Here is a 17,207-nt window from a genome sequence, read left to right as displayed (position 1 = left end):
CACGAATTTGCGTTCGAGTGTGGAGCTACCGCGCTCTATATCCAGAGCAATGTTGGGATGTAAATCCACAATATGCCACTTCTGGGATAGGATTTTAAGGTGGATCCAGCACGCGTTACATCCGGAGGCGTGTTCTATGTTCGAAGTTGGGCCCACTAGTGGGAGGACTGGGCCCTGCGAGCCATCCACAATACATGCTCACACACAGACATACAAAAAACAGAGCAAACGCACTGCAAATGTGGAATATGTGGGTGGAGGCGAATGGATGCAATCGATAGAGTGCTGTGCTACCCGTCGCGATGAGAAAAATTGTGAATTTGCGCTAGGTGTTGGCAGCTGTACTACATTTACAAGCAGTTTTAAAACACGGAACGAGAGGTTATGTTATGATTGCATGGGTAGAACTGACATAAAAAAACTCGAATTGCGAAAAAGATGGAAAATATGTACAAATTGCGGGAAAATACGCTGAAATGCGGGTAAATTGAGGAAGTAATTGCGTCTCTTCTGGTTGGCGCGACAGCAAGAGGAATCCGAAAAAACGTCGACATGGAAGAGAAGGGAGACAGGAAGACAGTTACTTTTTTCTATTGAGGCAGCATTCCACTGTACGTCTACTGAGTAACGTTGAAACACGCGAGTTGACTACAGTGATTGACGCTTTTAAGGAAAACAGAGAACCATCTGCCTCTAAAATTAACGTGAATCTGCATTACAGGATAACAGAGAGTGGACGGCGTGATTGTTTGATAGAGGAAGAAGTTGGCGCAGGTCATTTGACAGTTTCTTCTGCAGTTCTGTCAGGATGTATCAGTTGCGTGACATAGCCTGCGTTCGACTCGTATACAAGACCGTGTTCTGTATTTGACTTAGAGCACTGGCTACTTGTGATCGTTAACGGCAAACCTCTCCGTCATCAGAGGACATCCATCTCATGTGCGGTGAAACGAGACCATCCTGTTTCGACACATTCCTCTAAACGAACGAAGATTTATGCGATGTACTCCAATCGCATGTCGCATCTTGTGTTTAAAATCGAGAGTTAAGTTGTGACAACTAAGATGATTCTAAGTTAGCGATAAGTGTTTGGGAGACACAGAAATCCCCATGTATACATCTGCATGTCAGCTGTTCTTTTTACAGAGTTAGTGGTTTCATGACGTGTAATTTCACATGTCGGACGCCGCTGCTATGCGTTTATCTGGCTCCTTGTAAGAGCTATTCTCCGTTACTAACATCCATTTTATATAGGACTGATGCGAGTGTAGTATAATTTCTGAACCGTGATCGGTTGTGAGCAGTGGACATTATACATCTCTGGAAAACTACATTGAGCACGTATCACACAGAATCGATATATTAAGGTAGTGGTATTTTTTCATTTTACAGTTTGTTACCATAGTTAACGTGGAGAAACCTGCAGGAAGGATGTTTGTCATGCGCTTGGAATATATTGCTTACATTGGAATGTTAATAGCGCTGCATTCCACATGACTGATAGGTTGGTAACTGAAGCGATGCAACATTATAGTCTGTTTTGAGTGCAGAACCGTGTAGCCTTAGGAGTGCATGTGTTTATGTTCCGTCTTATCAGTACCCTCCTGGTACTGTTCCCAGACACTAGAACAATACTTTAAAATTACTAGCGTAGTTGAGTTACGTAAAATGCTTCGAACTCCATCCACCTGGAGCTCCAGCATGCATAAAAATCACCCGTATCCTGTTCTTCTTAACTGTCTGCTATCACATCACGACAATTTCAAATCTCTTACTATACATCGATAACGATTGCTAATCTCCACGACATGGATACATCTGGAGAAATCTTTTGCAGTTGGATGTGTGAGGACCTGGTAAGCTCCATTCATTCATGAGACGTGGGATGTAACGGACTACTTCTGGTCGGCTGCAGATTAAATCGGTAACAGTGCTGCAGGGTGGATTGGTCAAAGAAGTGCGAGGGGGTCTTTCATTCTCTAATTTTATCCGAAGACTATGAGAGTGTTCTTTGACACCCAGCCGCATACAGATAGAACGTTTAATTAAGCACTATGCTCTAGGTGCTAGAAAAATGTAGAGCGCTGTTAGATATACTTTGATGACGTATGCGTACGAGAATTAACAATGAATGGACGTACGTAGTCAATCACCTTTGGATAGCTGTTTGGAAACTCTCCACAACGCCGCCAAATCCTTCCACTTTCCTTATCTTGTAACTGCATTTTATTTTTAAAAATCCAGTGTGTGTGGTGTGTTATGGTAGCAGCAGTAACAACATGACTTATACCGTGCGCCGTCCAGTTTTCTGTGGGAAGCAATCGATCAGAACGTGTTAATGCCAGTTTAGACCCTGACACAGACCTTGAAGTCGAGGCGGAAAAAACAAAACTTACGGCAGTGTATGAAGTATGTTACAGTACAAAAAGCAATGTTTCAAATTACGACTCAGGGCCACATGGAGAGTCTCTTCGACTTACAGTATAGTTTGTGGGATACGGTCATCCTTCTACAGTATAGGCGTTGCAGCTTTACACTGGTCTGTGCAATGGATCAACAGCTGTCTGTTTAATAGGATCCTCACTTGCGTTCGATGCCAGAACGCAGACGGTAATTGTTTTCGATATCTGGGAGGAGTGAGATGCGGGAAAAATTTTATCGAGTTCTCAAAAACGGTTAAAATGGATCTAAGTACTGTGGGACCTATCTGAGGTCATCAGTCCCCTAAATTTAGAACTACTTAAACCTAACTAACCTAACGACATAACACACATCAATGAAAGAGGCAGGATTCGAACCTGCAGTAGCAGCCGGCCGGCCGGCATGTACAGGATGATCAAAAAGTCAGTATAAATTTGAAAATTTAATAAACCACGGAATAATGTAGGCAGAGCGGTAAAAATTGACACACATTCTTGGAATGACATGGGGTTTTATTAGACAAAAAAAATTCACAAAATGTCCGACAGATGGCGCTGGACATCAAAACTGCTACCGTGACGGGTGAGAGGTACGCCGATATGTTACAGAATCGCATCATCCCCAGCCTGGCTGATAAACACCTGCTGGAACGTACGATGTTTATGCAGGATGGCGCTCCACCCCATATTGCTGGACGCGTGAAGATCTCTTGTGCGCGTCCGTTTGGTGATGATCGTGTGCTCAGCCGCCACTTTCGTCTTGGCCTCCCAGGTCCCCAGACGTCAGTCCGTTCGATTATTGGCTTTGGGGTTACCTGAAGTCGCAAGTGAATCGTGATCTACCGATATCTCTACGGATGCTGAAAGATAACATCCGACGCCAATGCCTAACCATAACTCTGGACATGCTTTACAGTGCTGTTCACAACATTATTCCTCGACTGCAGCTATTGCTGACGAATGATGGTGGACATATTGAGCATTTCCTGTAAAGAACATCATCTTTGCTTTGTCTTACTTTGTTATGCTAATTATTGCTATGCTGATCATATGAAGCGCCATTTGTCGGACATTTTTTGAACGTTTGTATTTTTTTGGTTCTAACAAAACCCCATGTCATTCCAAGCATGTGTTTCAATTTGTACCTCTCTATCTACATTATTACGTGGTTTATTCAGTTTTCAAATTTATACTGACTTTTTGATCACCTGGTAGTTTGGGTTCGTACCACAATGCAGTAGCAAAATCCTCCTCCTACTCCCAGTTCCGATACTGTCTTTTATACTACCTCGTGCATCAGGAGCTGGCTTCGTTTGGTGCTGACATTACACATCGTACAGTGTGGGCTACGACATGTTCCCATCTCCACTGAATGGTCAAAACATGGTCCTCTCACACTAACTCAGGTCACTTTGTTTCTACATGGTTTGCAGAAGGTGGTAGATACAGCTCTCTACGAATTCTGCTCAGGTCCTACTTAAATTGGAACGATTACATGCGCAAAACTGCACAAATGGTGGCAGTTGCAAGAGGCATAGGAACTATCTAAAATTTTACTGCAGCTGATAGGTTCCGAAAGGTGACTCGTTTCAGGATACGAGAGTTCCAGAAATTTGATTCACTAGTGGCTGTAATCATTAAAGAACTTCTCCATATGATCCAACGCAGGTATTAGTTTGAATGGAAAGACTTGATTCCAAATCCCAGACAGCATTTCTACCGGAGAGTGTAACACTAGAGATCTGAAAAGCTAGTGTACATTTCTTACGACCTAATCAGCACACCATCTACAGTTTGTAATTCGTGCCACTCAACCATCAGCTATAACTCAGTGGATATATTGCAGAACCTCTGACATATCGGTTTCATACCATGTTCCAAAGCCGAATCACTTTCTAAATTCAGTGATTTTATTACGAGGATGCATCGTTGGCTACGCACAGTTGGTCTGATAATGTACAATCCAGTGACCAACGTCTATATTCGGTGTCATGGTATTTGTCTGAAAAAAGCCACTTGATTCGCAAATAATACCATACCTTAATTTATAAAGCATGTATAACCTTTAACATGGATACTTGCCTGCACCTGTAGAACCAAGACCGCTTGTGACAGTAACATATAGCAATTGTTGCGATCGTGTTTTTTTAACATCTGGCGGATTGTAAGACGATTACACCTCTCTTTCTAAGACACAGTGGTACATTTCGCAAAGAGAAACTTATGAGACATGTCCGCCCATTGTTGAATTTATCTCCGTATTATTTTGTATCACCAGCAATCAGTTATTGGCTGAGTATTATACTTAGTAGTACAGGATGCGTGATAGGTTCGCCTAGAGCATCACGCTTATAAAGTATGTGTTTGTGTTCCGATATGTGCAAATGAAATGACTATGTGCAGTCTTAAGGAAGGTATGGATTTGATGTGGAATACTGTGATAGGAATGGGGAAGAGTACGTCAAGTCATAAGAATGGTACATGGTACAGATATTTCTATTTCCAGAGCCACAGTCGTCAGCAGGGTGTATTTTTGATATTTCGCTCATTGTCAGATGTTGTTTAATTGAGACCGCAATCGTAACATTTGATTGTAAGTATAACGATCAAATATTCCTAGATCGATTCTGTCTAGGGCTGTGTGGCGTGCCGGCGGTGGCCTGTGGCGGAAATGATTCAAGTTTCCAACTAACGTTAGGAGCTGTCCGAATGGAAAGGCCTGTTGGGATGCAGGAATGTAGGTGACTTAATCCAGTCCTCCTCTAGACGACCGAATAGCGAACTAATACTTAGTATGTCTTGGATGGCTTTCGGGGTCGTGCAGAAATTTGAGAAGATTCAATATGGATGTGTGTTTGTGCTGGAACATTATTCCCTCCAATTTAAATTGTCTGGTTGACTGCCTGCCGCTGTGGCCAAGTGGTTCTAGGCGCTTCAGTCAGGAACCGCCCTGCTGCTACCGTCGCAGGTTCGTATCCTGCCTCGGGCATGGATGTGTGTGATGTCCTTAGGTTCGTTAGCTTTAAGTAGTTCTACGTCTAGGGGACTGATCACCTTAGATGTTAAGTCCCATAGTGTTTAGAGACAATTTTTTGTCTGGTCGCCTGCTTCTTCAAATACGTCATCTTTATTTGCTTGAGAGGACATCGATTGTGGTATGCGTATCTAGCATGTGAAAACCGGGTGGAAGACACGTTTGCTGGTTCTCTAGACATGAGAAACACCTTAGCTGACTTTATGAATTATCTGGATGGTTTGGGATCCGTTATATCACCGACATCGACATTAGCAAGTGGAAATATCAGTTTCCTCTATTTTTTTCGAGTTTTCACAGAAAGGTCTTCGCAGACGGGAAAATCCATTATGAAATGTATTTGCACTGGGCCATTATTCCCTCCTATGTAAGTTGTATGTGAGTTGTGCGATTGACTGCGTAAGCTCGCAGGTTCGAATCCTGCCTCGGGCATGGATGTGTGTGATGTCCTTAGGTTAGTTAGGTTTAATTAGTTCTAAGTTCTAGGCGACTGATGATCCCAGAAGATAAGTCGCATAGTGCTCAGAGCCATTTGAACCATTTGATTGACTGCGTCGTCACATTTCCTGTCTTCATTTGGCTGGGAGAATATCGATTGTGGTAGTGTAGAGTGCATCTAGCTAGTGAAAGACGGGTGGAGGACACATTTGCTGGTTCTCTAGGCATGAGAAACACCTTAGTTGACTTTGTAAATTATAAGGATGATTTTGAATCTGTTATATCACGACATCAGTATTCGCGAGTGGAAATATCAGTTTCTTTTATGCTTTTCGAGGTTTCACGTAAAGGTCTTTGTTGATGAGATCAGTTTCTAGTTACTCAGTGGTTTACAGCATTCTGCACCTCGCTAAGGTCTTAGATTTCTAAGGAAATAATTTCCGGTCTATATCATCGAAATTATACTGCGTAAGCGATACTGCTAAGCAATCGATATTGCTATGTGCTTGATATCGAGAAGTATCACGAAAATGGTTGATATTCTGGCAAACCGTGCGAAATTACATATGTTTTTGTAATCCCAGTGATTGGAGAAGGGTGTGGAAAACAAGCAAGCAGGCATGTCGGGACCAGAAACAGTAACGGATTTGTGCCGAGGGGAGCCGAGCCTAACTTTGTACAACAGTTCTGAGAGTGACTTCGGTCCGCTGAGGGCGCTCTGGTTACGTGTCGAGGGCGGATGACTTGTCACTATCGGTTGTGGTGGAGGACCATCCAACCTTGCTGGAAAATATCTAGTACTGCAAGGAGTGTATATGATGCATATGCTTATGCTGTCTTAGCGGTACACAAGGTGCGACAATAAAGTAATGAGACTGATTTTCTTTGGAAGATGTGGCAACCCTGCAGGCCTGCGTGGCAACAATATCTTTGACCTTGGTCTATAAGCTGCTTCCAGTCCAAGCGGCACATCGATGCAACTGCTCAGTCGTGAGTTTTGCTATAATAAGTTAACACGTGTTTGTGTCTGTCGTTACGGAAATAGAACTGCATAATATTGCACAAAAGTATGCCATTTCTTTTTGCATTAAATTAGGTGAAAGCACGACGACAACTTACGTTAAGCTTCAGAAGGCTTTCGGAGAGGAGGTTATGTCAAGAGCTTAAGTTGGCATAAAATGTTTAGTGAAAGCAGAACGGAAGTTGAAGATGAAGATCGCAGTTGACGACCATCAACCTCACGGATGGATGTCAACTTGGCCAGCGCATATGATCTGATCGAAGATTAACCATGAAGATGATTGCAGATGAACTGAACATCAATCGAGAAACGTTTCATCTAATAATAACTGAAATTCTAGGTATGAGAAAGATTTTTGCAAAAATTGTCCTCAAAAGTCTCACACCACACCAGCGAGAAACACGAAAAAATGTGGCAGCCGATCTGTTAGAGCAAACGGATATCAATCCAGAATTGTTGAGCCATGTTATCACTGATGATGAAAGAAGATTTTTTCAGAACGATCCAAATACGAAACGCCAAGTTCGCAATGGTGTACAAAGGAACCACCCAGACCAAAAAAAAAAGCTCTCATGTCAAAGTCAAAAGTGAAATGCATGCTTGTGTGCTTCTTTGATTCCAAGGGAATTGTTCATAAAGAGTGGGTGCCTCTTGGACAAACAGTTAACCCATATTACTACAAAGAAATTTTAGAAAGACTTCATAAAAGAGTTCTTTGTGTCCATGCCTACATTGCTAATAATTGGATTCTGCATCATGATAATGCGCCATCCCATACTGCTCTATCAGTACAGCAATTTTTAACCTAAAAAAAGATGTTGGTACTACCACAGCCACCTTATTCACCAGATATCGCTCCGTGCGACTTTTTTCTATTTCCAAGAGTCAAAACGGCGGTCAAGGGACACCATTTTCAAACAACACAAGATGTCAAAAAAGCTCTGACGAGGGTCTTGGAGGATATTACAGAAGATGAGTTCCAGAAATGTTACCATCAATCGCAGAAGCGCTCGAAAATTTGTGTGCAATCAGAAGGGAACTACTTTGAAGGAGACGACACAAACCTGACTAAAACGGGAAGCAACATTTTTTTTTCATATTAGTCTCATTACTTTATTGTCACACCTTGTATGTACGAATATTTGATGGTTGATAGCTATATGAATTATGTAAAATGGACGATTTTGAATGGTGCAGGATTCGAATTGTATGTTTACTAAATCGACATGGCACATGGTGATATATTTCCAGGTTGGCGATCGTTTTCACGCTCTAATATTCAAGCTTCCATCCTCAGTGGCAGAGCAGTGTAAATGAGCAAGAGTTTTTCTGTATCTGACGATTTGTAGGCCTCTTTGCAGGGTTTAATTCTCGATGCATTATGGCGAACTGTACAAACGAGTTTTTTGCCATTGAAAGTCTCGTCTGCAGAAAAAAAAAGGTGGACAGGGCTTACACACCGGTGGCATCAGGAGTTTGGTGGGTAAATTCAGTAACAGCTAACAATAAGGCTCCACCCATTCAGAAGACATCCTTTGTCCCAGGACGTAGGTGCCCCTACATAGCTGTGAGAACGTTTGTGTTTTGGAGATGTTTGTTGAAATCAGGACTTATCGATGTCTAGGAAGGGTAACATGTGATGGACAGGGTGCCCCTTTAGGACCATCAGGAAGATTGCATTCAGTGTTATCCTGAGCTATTTTCGTAAACAGCTCCTGTTAGGGCAAGAATTTCCATGCAGACAAGATGAGACATCACAAGGCAGGTAAATGGGTGCACAGCCAGATGCAGTTCGTTTGTCCCATTAGGATTGCGAGGGAGAAAGGAGTCCATGTCATTCTGGGAAGCATTGGAACAGATTTCTATAGTGTGACCTGTGACATTAGCATCCATAGGTAGAGAGGTTTAGCACGAGCAATGGTAAACATGCACGCACGGCCCACAGGTTGACTTGGCGCTTATTTAAATAGACATGTGATGTCGGTATAACACTCGAAGAACTGTAATTGTAGGCTCGACTTTCACCTGCCGTCAGCAACAGCGTGACAGCAATAGCTCGTGTCTGGCTGGCCTTGCAAGGCGCACGTTGGAAGAATTCTCTGATACGATGCGTTTTTTACGGGCACTGTGTTTGTGTACTGCATTATTTTCGGGTGTTTAAGTGTAGTTAGCGTGTCTGTACAGCATTACACAAACATTATTTTACTGATCTACGAGTAGTTTGCTCGTCTGTATGCTGTGTACTGCATTATTCCGTTAATTATGAGTTGTCTGTATCTCTGCACATCAGTGTACTGCATTATTTACGAGTTAATTGCAGGCCTGTAGACTATTTACAGCGACCTCAATCAAGTCAGGGTGAGTGTTTTGTATCAGTGTAACAAATACACTATGTCAAATCCGCCCATACATAAATTGTTCCCTCCAGACTGCCATCTTGTATTACATCACAGGAAGGGCGATGGCACCCTCTGGTGGTGGTACTGTGTACTGGTTCAGTTGGACTCCAGAGCTAATGGTGAATACACTGGATGGAGCTACTGCCTCAAATTCTTTAAATAAAGACTGAAAATAAAGTCTTATGTCCATCACGACGGTTCAATCCCATCTCTGGCCATCCTGATTTAGGTTTTCCGTGATTTCCCTAAATTGTTTCAGGCAAATGAAGGGGTAGTTCCTTTGAAAGGGCATGGCCGATTTCCTTCCCAATCTTTCCCTAACCCGAGCTTGCGCTCCGTCTCTAATGACCTCGTTGTTGATGTGACGTTAAACACTAAGCACCACCACCATCTTATGTGCCTCCAATCCAGCACAGGCTGACTCATTTTCCCACCAATTACTAGGAAGAGTTGGCTGTTGGATGACTACGGTTAATGAGGGTAGCCGAAGTGACCTTTTTTCTCTCTGTTTTCTTAGGTTAGTGTGTTGCATTGTCCAGCAGGAGTTTGAACTTCTCGCCATTTTCTGGGGGAGGCAGTAGGGGAGGTGGGGAGGAGAGGGGGTTAGGTTAGTGGAGGTAGCCCAAATGACGTATTTTTCTGCCAAAATTAGAACTTCCCATATTGATGTCATTGCATCATTGCCATATTTACCACCACCAACTGGGATCCACCATCTTGAATAAATTTGGCAACAATGTAGACTGGGGCAACGCTGGCATTGTTCCACTACTCTCATGTACTGACAGACAGCGATCGTCTAGCATCACAGAGGATGGTCGTAAAAAATCGCATGAAATCAGAGGAAGAAATCACTCACGAGTTCCAAAGTGCTAACAACAGCGCACCTAGCACAGTAACTGTGGGTCAGGAATTAAGAAAAATCGAGTACAATGGTCGAGCTGCTCCTCATAAGCCACACATTTCTGTAGTCGGTAATAAGCGACATTTGAGGTATTGTAAAGTGCTACTCAAATAGACAGTGGATGATAAGACAGAAATGATCTGGAGTGATGAATCACGCTATAACCTGTGACAATGCGATGGAAGGGTTCGGTTTGGCGAATGCTTGGAGAACGGCATTTGCCATCATGTTTAGCACCATCAGTGAAGTACAGAAGAAATGATGTTGCGGTATAGAAGTGTGCTTCGCGATAACGATGTGGCTCGCATAAGTAAGCTCAAGAAAATGATAACTGGGAAGTAGATGAACACATTTGCAGCATTGTGTACTGTATACAGTAGAGGAATAGTTCAAAGATGATGACTGTATCAGCATGACAATGCACTCTGTCATTAAGCATCATATTTAAGGCAATAGTTTGTAGACAACAATATTTCAGAAATTGACTGGCCTGTTCAGACTGGCGATATCAACCCTATGGAACACCTCTGGGGAGAGTTAGGACACAGGCTTCGCCCCAATCGCAACATCAGGCTTCACTATGTTCTCTGCTCTCAACTCTTAAGGAAGAGTGGGCAGGATTTTCCCCACAGGCATTCAAATAGTGATTGATAACGTCTCAAGCAGAGTTCAATTCGTCAAAGTGTTTCACATTTCATGTTACACACTTCTAGAGATTGTAGAACGGACTTAGTACAACCAATTTGACACAGGATTCCATATATGGGAACGTCTTCCAACGACGACACTGAGAGTCGAATTTACAGGCTCCGGCGTTGTTTGTATATGCATTGTGATTCCGTGGCGATGTTACAAACTTTGTAGGATGTTGGAGATGTATAAATGTATTAATCTGAGGTAAGGGTCCCTCTACCAGAAACGAACGAGTGGAAAATTATTATCGAAAACCGTTGTGATTCCTCCAACAGTGAACTACATATTCTGGTACTGTTGTTGCTAAGACTGTGGGGTAGGCAACTTTCAGTGGTGGTAGTATGGACTAAAACAAGGAAAAAGTGTCCTGTAAATATGGATCTAAAATGCCTACCTGAGGATCTATGAGCACTTGTTCATTTTCGCTACTTTGAAACATGCTTCCTCTGTTGAACAAGTACTCCAGTTTGTAACATCGTCACCGAATCATCCTGTTTATACAAACATTTAAGAGCACCGTTGTGCTTATAACTGTGACGCTCTGTAACGTCGTTGGATAACGTTTCCGTACATAGGTTCTTACGTAAAACTTGATCTACTAAGTCTCCTCTACAAGCTCTAGAAACGTGTAACATGAATTGTGGAACACCCTGTAGGAGCGATAGTAGCCATAGGCCATATTAATGACCACTAATAGGTGTTCAGATATTTCTGATCAGATAGTGTATTTACGCTGGCAGTTTATCGTGGCAGTTTTAGGTTGGGGTATTTTGATCTATGATTGCTTAAGATACTGGTCAATTTGAGCTCCAAGTGCCACGCTTGCGACACTTCCCACGTCAGCAAATAATTGCGCTGCAATCGTTAGTGAGTGCTTTGTGTATTCCTCTCTTCGTTGTGTCGTGCGTTGATAGGCGTTCATAAGGAGAACACTTACTCCGCCCTCACCCTCCGGAATCTGGAGTACTGAGCTTTTTTTATTGATATACTGAATGGATAACTGACAATATTCTCTGGAGTACTGGAAGTTTTTTGTGTCACCTATAGAGTTTACTTTTCTAGGAAAGATACGTCATGAAACTGGGCAATTCACTGATGTTCACGCCCTTTCCTCCAGCTGAATAAATGTCTTCCGACATCTGCGACTGTGTCGTCCGTCATTTCTTTTCGTATTTTGCAATGATCCATGATGGGGTTCGCGTACGACACTCACATGACCAGCAGTTCTGCTTTCTCAGGCGAGCAGAAAACAGACGTAAGCTGTGAGAGGGGGCGCGGCTCGTTCTCCCTCTCCGCTCCTCTCCTATCGGAATTTGAAAGCTCTCGTTTGTTTACACTGCGGCCGGCTGCCAATACATAGCGTCAGTACTGTGCAAATGACTTATTTAGTTTTCTCCTTTGCCATAAGAAATTTGCAATCAATTTCAATTGAACATTCTTTGGTAGACAATACGTTATAATAGCAGCGTTTGCAGGTATAATTACAGTAAATGTGCTATAATTATCTCCGTAGTGCATTTGACGATATTTTCTGGAGCAGCTGTCAAAGAAGACATGTAGAACTTGTTGAAGGAAACAATTTTCATCTATGACTCTCATTGTACTCTCAGATGAAACTGAACCGACAGTCAAAGATGAAAACATTACACTTCAAACAGTGCTAATGTATATGTCAGTTATTACCTTGTCCGTCTTAAGCATACTGCAATTTAAGAAAGTCTTACACTAAATGCGTTTCGCTTTTATTTACAAAGTATCATCAATGGTGGTTGGTGTCAGTTACTCCTTTTTATAGCTTCTGAAGTCGACAGGTTTTCCCCTCGTGGTTAACTGAAGCTGTCGCCATAAAAAACTTGGTTGCAATTTCACGCTTCATGATTGTTTGGTTTTAGGGTCCGGTTTCCTTTTGATACATTTTCGTTCTTTGCACTGAACTTGTCTTCCGTTACACTTCATACACGTTGCCTTTATAGATATTTTTATGGTGGTTCCACCTGTTTTGTACTGAGCACAGTGTATTCATGTCCTGAAAAGAGGGTGAAACCATAGTAAATTCGTTTGCTTGAGCTTTTGCGAAACTGAAGTGTAAATGACGCGAGGGCAGCAAAGAGAAAGCGGATTCCTGTAATAGAAAAATCGTGAAGGGAGAAAATGTAAGCAAAAGTTCTCGACTGCAACCTTTTCCAAGAACAAAGAGACAATCTGTCGATTTTAAAACATGTATACAGAAGGAGTAATGAACAACAACCACCACAGATGACGCTTTGTAAACAAAATGTTAAAAAAGGCTGGTTTCAAACACTCTTGAATTCCAGAACGCTTAAGACAGAGAAAAACAAATAACACAATAAAACACTTATTGCAACAGTTGACAGGATGAAATTTGAGTTCAGAGCAGTTTACGAATTTAAACCTTAATAAAGTATATACCAAAAAGTATTAAGAATAAAAAGAATATTCAAATAATATGCAATTTTGCTATAAACTTTACGTCCTCCAATTTTTCTCATTTTGGTCTGTCTTCTTCTATTATCTTACAGAGCCATAATAGTAATTATTCAATAGGCTCAGTCACAAAACTAAAATATTGATACACAGGTATCATGACCGGTATCACGTCCGCAAGTACAAGCCTGACCGTGCAAAATGATTTTGCGCAAGTAGTATCTTCAGCAGGTGCATGTATATGTAACACGTTCATCAGTTTCTGCGAGCTTCACGGAAACAAAGAAAGGTTTTCCGTAACAAAGTGGAATGCATAGGTTGCCGCGCGGTAAAGCTTGTACATGTGGACGGAGCCTTGCTGATTTACTCACCCTTATTCATGAAGTACTGGATGACTCTTATCCAGAAAAGTACAAGCTGTTGGTACTCTTCCTCCTCTTCAATCATACGCTGTCGGCGCTGGCGACGAGCAATACGCGCTCGTTTAGCCCTTTTTGTGCGCAATTCACGAGGAACATCTTGGTCGACTAGCTTTCGTCGGCGTGGGTTCACGCCGCTGGGCCCCGCAACGGCAACCATTTGCTGTGACATATGCGAAAAGACGCTCTGACTTCAATATGATCAGACAGAGCGCACGGTTTCTGCAATGTCTGCCACAATACTGCCAAGCAGTTTGGGTGCCGCCGCGCGGTCCCAGTGCTGCCGACTGCAGCGCCGCTCGGCGGGATTCGCCGCTCTCCACGCAGCGAGGCGCCAATTCAAATCGAGCAAACGAATGCGGCTTAACACTTTACAAAAGAAAACAGTGACCATAATCATTACCTGACAAAGTCAGATTTAAAGGTTGACGAGTCAATTAAATAACTATGGATTACGTTTACGAAAAAGTAAAACTGGAGCCATCACAGAGGATTTGTTGTGGGGGAAGGCGAACCGCAGACCGTATTTTGTTAGCAGAACACTTACAAGGTGCACTATATTTACTGAAGACATTGCCTACACTACTTACATCCATCGACATCTGTGGCACTGCAGCGTAGTATGGTACAATTACTAGCCTATATAGGACTGACGGACAGAATAATAAAAAATGTTGAAATGTGTGTGAATTCCTAAGGAACCAAACTGATGAAGTCAGAGTGGATTACAGAGTAAGCAGTCTGGCCATGGCAAGGATCAAGCATTGTCATGTGACAGTGACATCTGCATCTGTTCTTCGCAAATCAGCATTAAGTGTGTAGCAGAGGGTACTTGTTATTGTATCATCGATTAAACTTCCTACCAATTCTATTTTTTTTGTTCACGAATGTAGCGGTGGAAGAATGACTAGAGATATGGCTCTATGCGAGGCTGTCATTTCCCTAACTTTCCCTCTCCCTCTCTGAATTCACTCCTCCTCGTGCGTAGTACGAATTTTAGGGACGTGTAGCTCCCTTACGAACAAGATCGCGTATAAAACACTAAAAAGACCAATTCTTGAGTTTTGCTACAGTGTTTGGGCTCCCCACCAGATCACATTAAAGGAAGAAATGGAAAAAAATTCAGAGGCGTGCTGCTAGATTCGTAACCGGCAGTTTCGATTAACAGGCGAATATTATGGAGATTCTTCGTGAACTCCAATGGGAATCCCTGAAACGGAGACAACGTTGTTTCAGACGAACACTACAGAGGAAATTTGCAGAATCGGAATTTGCGTCTGACTGCAGAACGATTCAATTGCCGCAAACGTACAAATCGCGTAAGGACCTAAAATATAAGAAAAGAGAAATTGGGGCTCGTACGGACACATACAGACGGTTGTTTTCCCTCACATCATTTGCGAGTGGGACAGGGAAGAGAATGACTGGTAGTGGTGCAAGGTACCCTTTGTCACGCACCACATGGTGGCTTGCGGAGTATGTGCAGCGTGTGGACAAAAATATGGGAACATCGCAAACGCATTGCCGCGCCTAATGCTGTGTAGGAAAGCCATTAGCATTCAAAACAGCTTCCAGTCGTCTCTAAATGAATAAATACACGTTCTGTATGGCTTCCAAGGGACCCTCATACCATTCTTCCTGCTAAATTATGGTAAGTTTAGGTAACGGTGATGAAGGTGGGCTGCACGGTTTGAGGCGTCATGCACGGTCTGTGCGGCCACTCCCGCCGGAAGCCAAGTCCTTCCTCGGGCATGGGTTTGTGTGTTGTTCTTAGCATAATTTAGTTTAAGCAGGGTTTAAGCCTAGGGATCGATGACCTAAGCAGTTTGGTCCCTTAAAGATTCACACACATTTGAACATTTTTGATGAATGTGGATAGGGATCACCCACACTTCTCCCAAAAGTTTACCGCAAGCGTTCAGTAATATTAAGTACAGGTGACAGTGGGGGGCCAGGGGAGATGCGGCCTTTTATCCTCCTGTTAAAAAAAAGTTCTGGATCATGAGGGGTGTGGAGATAGGGCTCTGTCGTCTTGGAACAGAGAATCAAAATTTTGGAAGAATCATTTTACCAACGGGACAAATGATCAGCCAAAATATAACATAATCCTTGACAGTAGTGCGATCTTCCAGATTACGCGCGGGGCCTATGGAATATCACGATCCGGCTGCCTATATCACCGACAAAGTCCCTTCATATTATGCTCTTGGGAAGAAAATTCGGCCAGAAGTTGGACACAGTTTCACAGAAGACTCATCTGGGCAAATCAGTTTCTTCCCTTGCTTCGGCAACAAGTTTTCCTGCTATGGCCGTTAGAATCACTGACGTGTAGTCTCGGTTTACTGGCTAGACCTGAAATTCCCTGTTTATGGTGCGTCCTTCGAGCTGTTTGCCACTGACAGGGTTCCCTAGCGCGACATTCAATTCTGCTGTATCATTTGTAGCTGTCGTCCTCTTATTTTTCGCTACAGTCCTCTTAAGCGACCGCTGTCACGATCATTCAATACACACTTTCGTTCACTTTGTGACTTACCAGATGATGTATTTTCGCTTTCCCTACATGCGGTATAAATCTCCGATATGGTGCTTCTTCAAACACTTCAGCTACCTTGGTTACGGAAGCACACACCATACGTGCACTAACAATTTGACCACGTTGGAATGCAATTCGCTTCGACACAATGCACTCACAAATTCTTAGATCATTGTTCTGAAGACGGCTGACATTTGCAATGTGATGAGGACATTGCACACGTGCCGTTCATTGACAAATACGACAAAGCAACCTGCAGGCCTTTCTAGCACCTGCATTTATGGTCATGCATGCTTTTTCACATTTTTGGCCAACCCCTGTGTGTATATGCAGATGGAGAATGTTATAAGCTCTGCGTTAATGTTGATTTCAGAATAAGCCTTCCCTGCCTTAGAAGAGCTGAGCCATGAGATGGCCTAATAGGGTATTGATTGTGAAATATTAGAAATGTTTTCGAGGTTCGATGTAACAGGAATTTAGTCTACAAGAAAGTTTATCTTCCTCGCATTCTTCTCCAATGAGTGGAAGCTTCATTCTGGAAACAGACCTACACAAAATAAAAGTCTCGCTCAGCAGATTTAGAGGTCTTAAATTCTGCGGGAGCTACGTGACGATAAGCTACAGATTATTTATTTTATGTAAGCTTTTATTCTTTCTGGCAAAATTAGGGTCTTCAGTGGGTCTTTTACACTTGATCAGACATCCTGAGTGGATTTACAGTGCAATATCCACAGTACGTGAGCATTGCAAAGTAATAGCAATAATATCAAAAATAATAATAGTAGATGTGTATAGCACTTCCGAAACGTGAGTCTTATTAACACGGTGTCAAGTAATTTCTTCGTTACATTCTAGTCGAATATTGTTAACGAAGTACTAAGAAATAATGTAGGGTAAGAGT

General features: G+C 42.6%; 1 protein-coding gene across 1 annotated transcript in view; it reads right to left on the bottom strand.

The window, feature by feature from the left end:
* LOC126183674 (hepatocyte nuclear factor 1-alpha) overlaps positions 1 to 14,004 on the bottom strand; it is a 65,708-nt gene extending 51,704 nt beyond the window's left edge. Inside the window, exon 1 of the mRNA XM_049925837.1 lies at positions 13,726 to 14,004. Within this exon, the coding sequence (XP_049781794.1) occupies positions 13,726 to 13,945 (220 nt within the window). The 5' untranslated portion in view covers positions 13,946 to 14,004. The remainder of the gene's footprint in view (positions 1 to 13,725) is intronic.
* Between the last annotated feature and the right edge of the window lie 3,203 nt (positions 14,005 to 17,207).

This window comes from Schistocerca cancellata, chromosome 4 (assembly GCF_023864275.1).
Source record: "Schistocerca cancellata isolate TAMUIC-IGC-003103 chromosome 4, iqSchCanc2.1, whole genome shotgun sequence".
Taxonomy (NCBI): Eukaryota; Metazoa; Arthropoda; class Insecta; order Orthoptera; family Acrididae; genus Schistocerca; species Schistocerca cancellata.
Note: the sequence above shows the minus strand (reverse complement) of the source record. Positions and strands in the feature narration are given on the sequence as shown.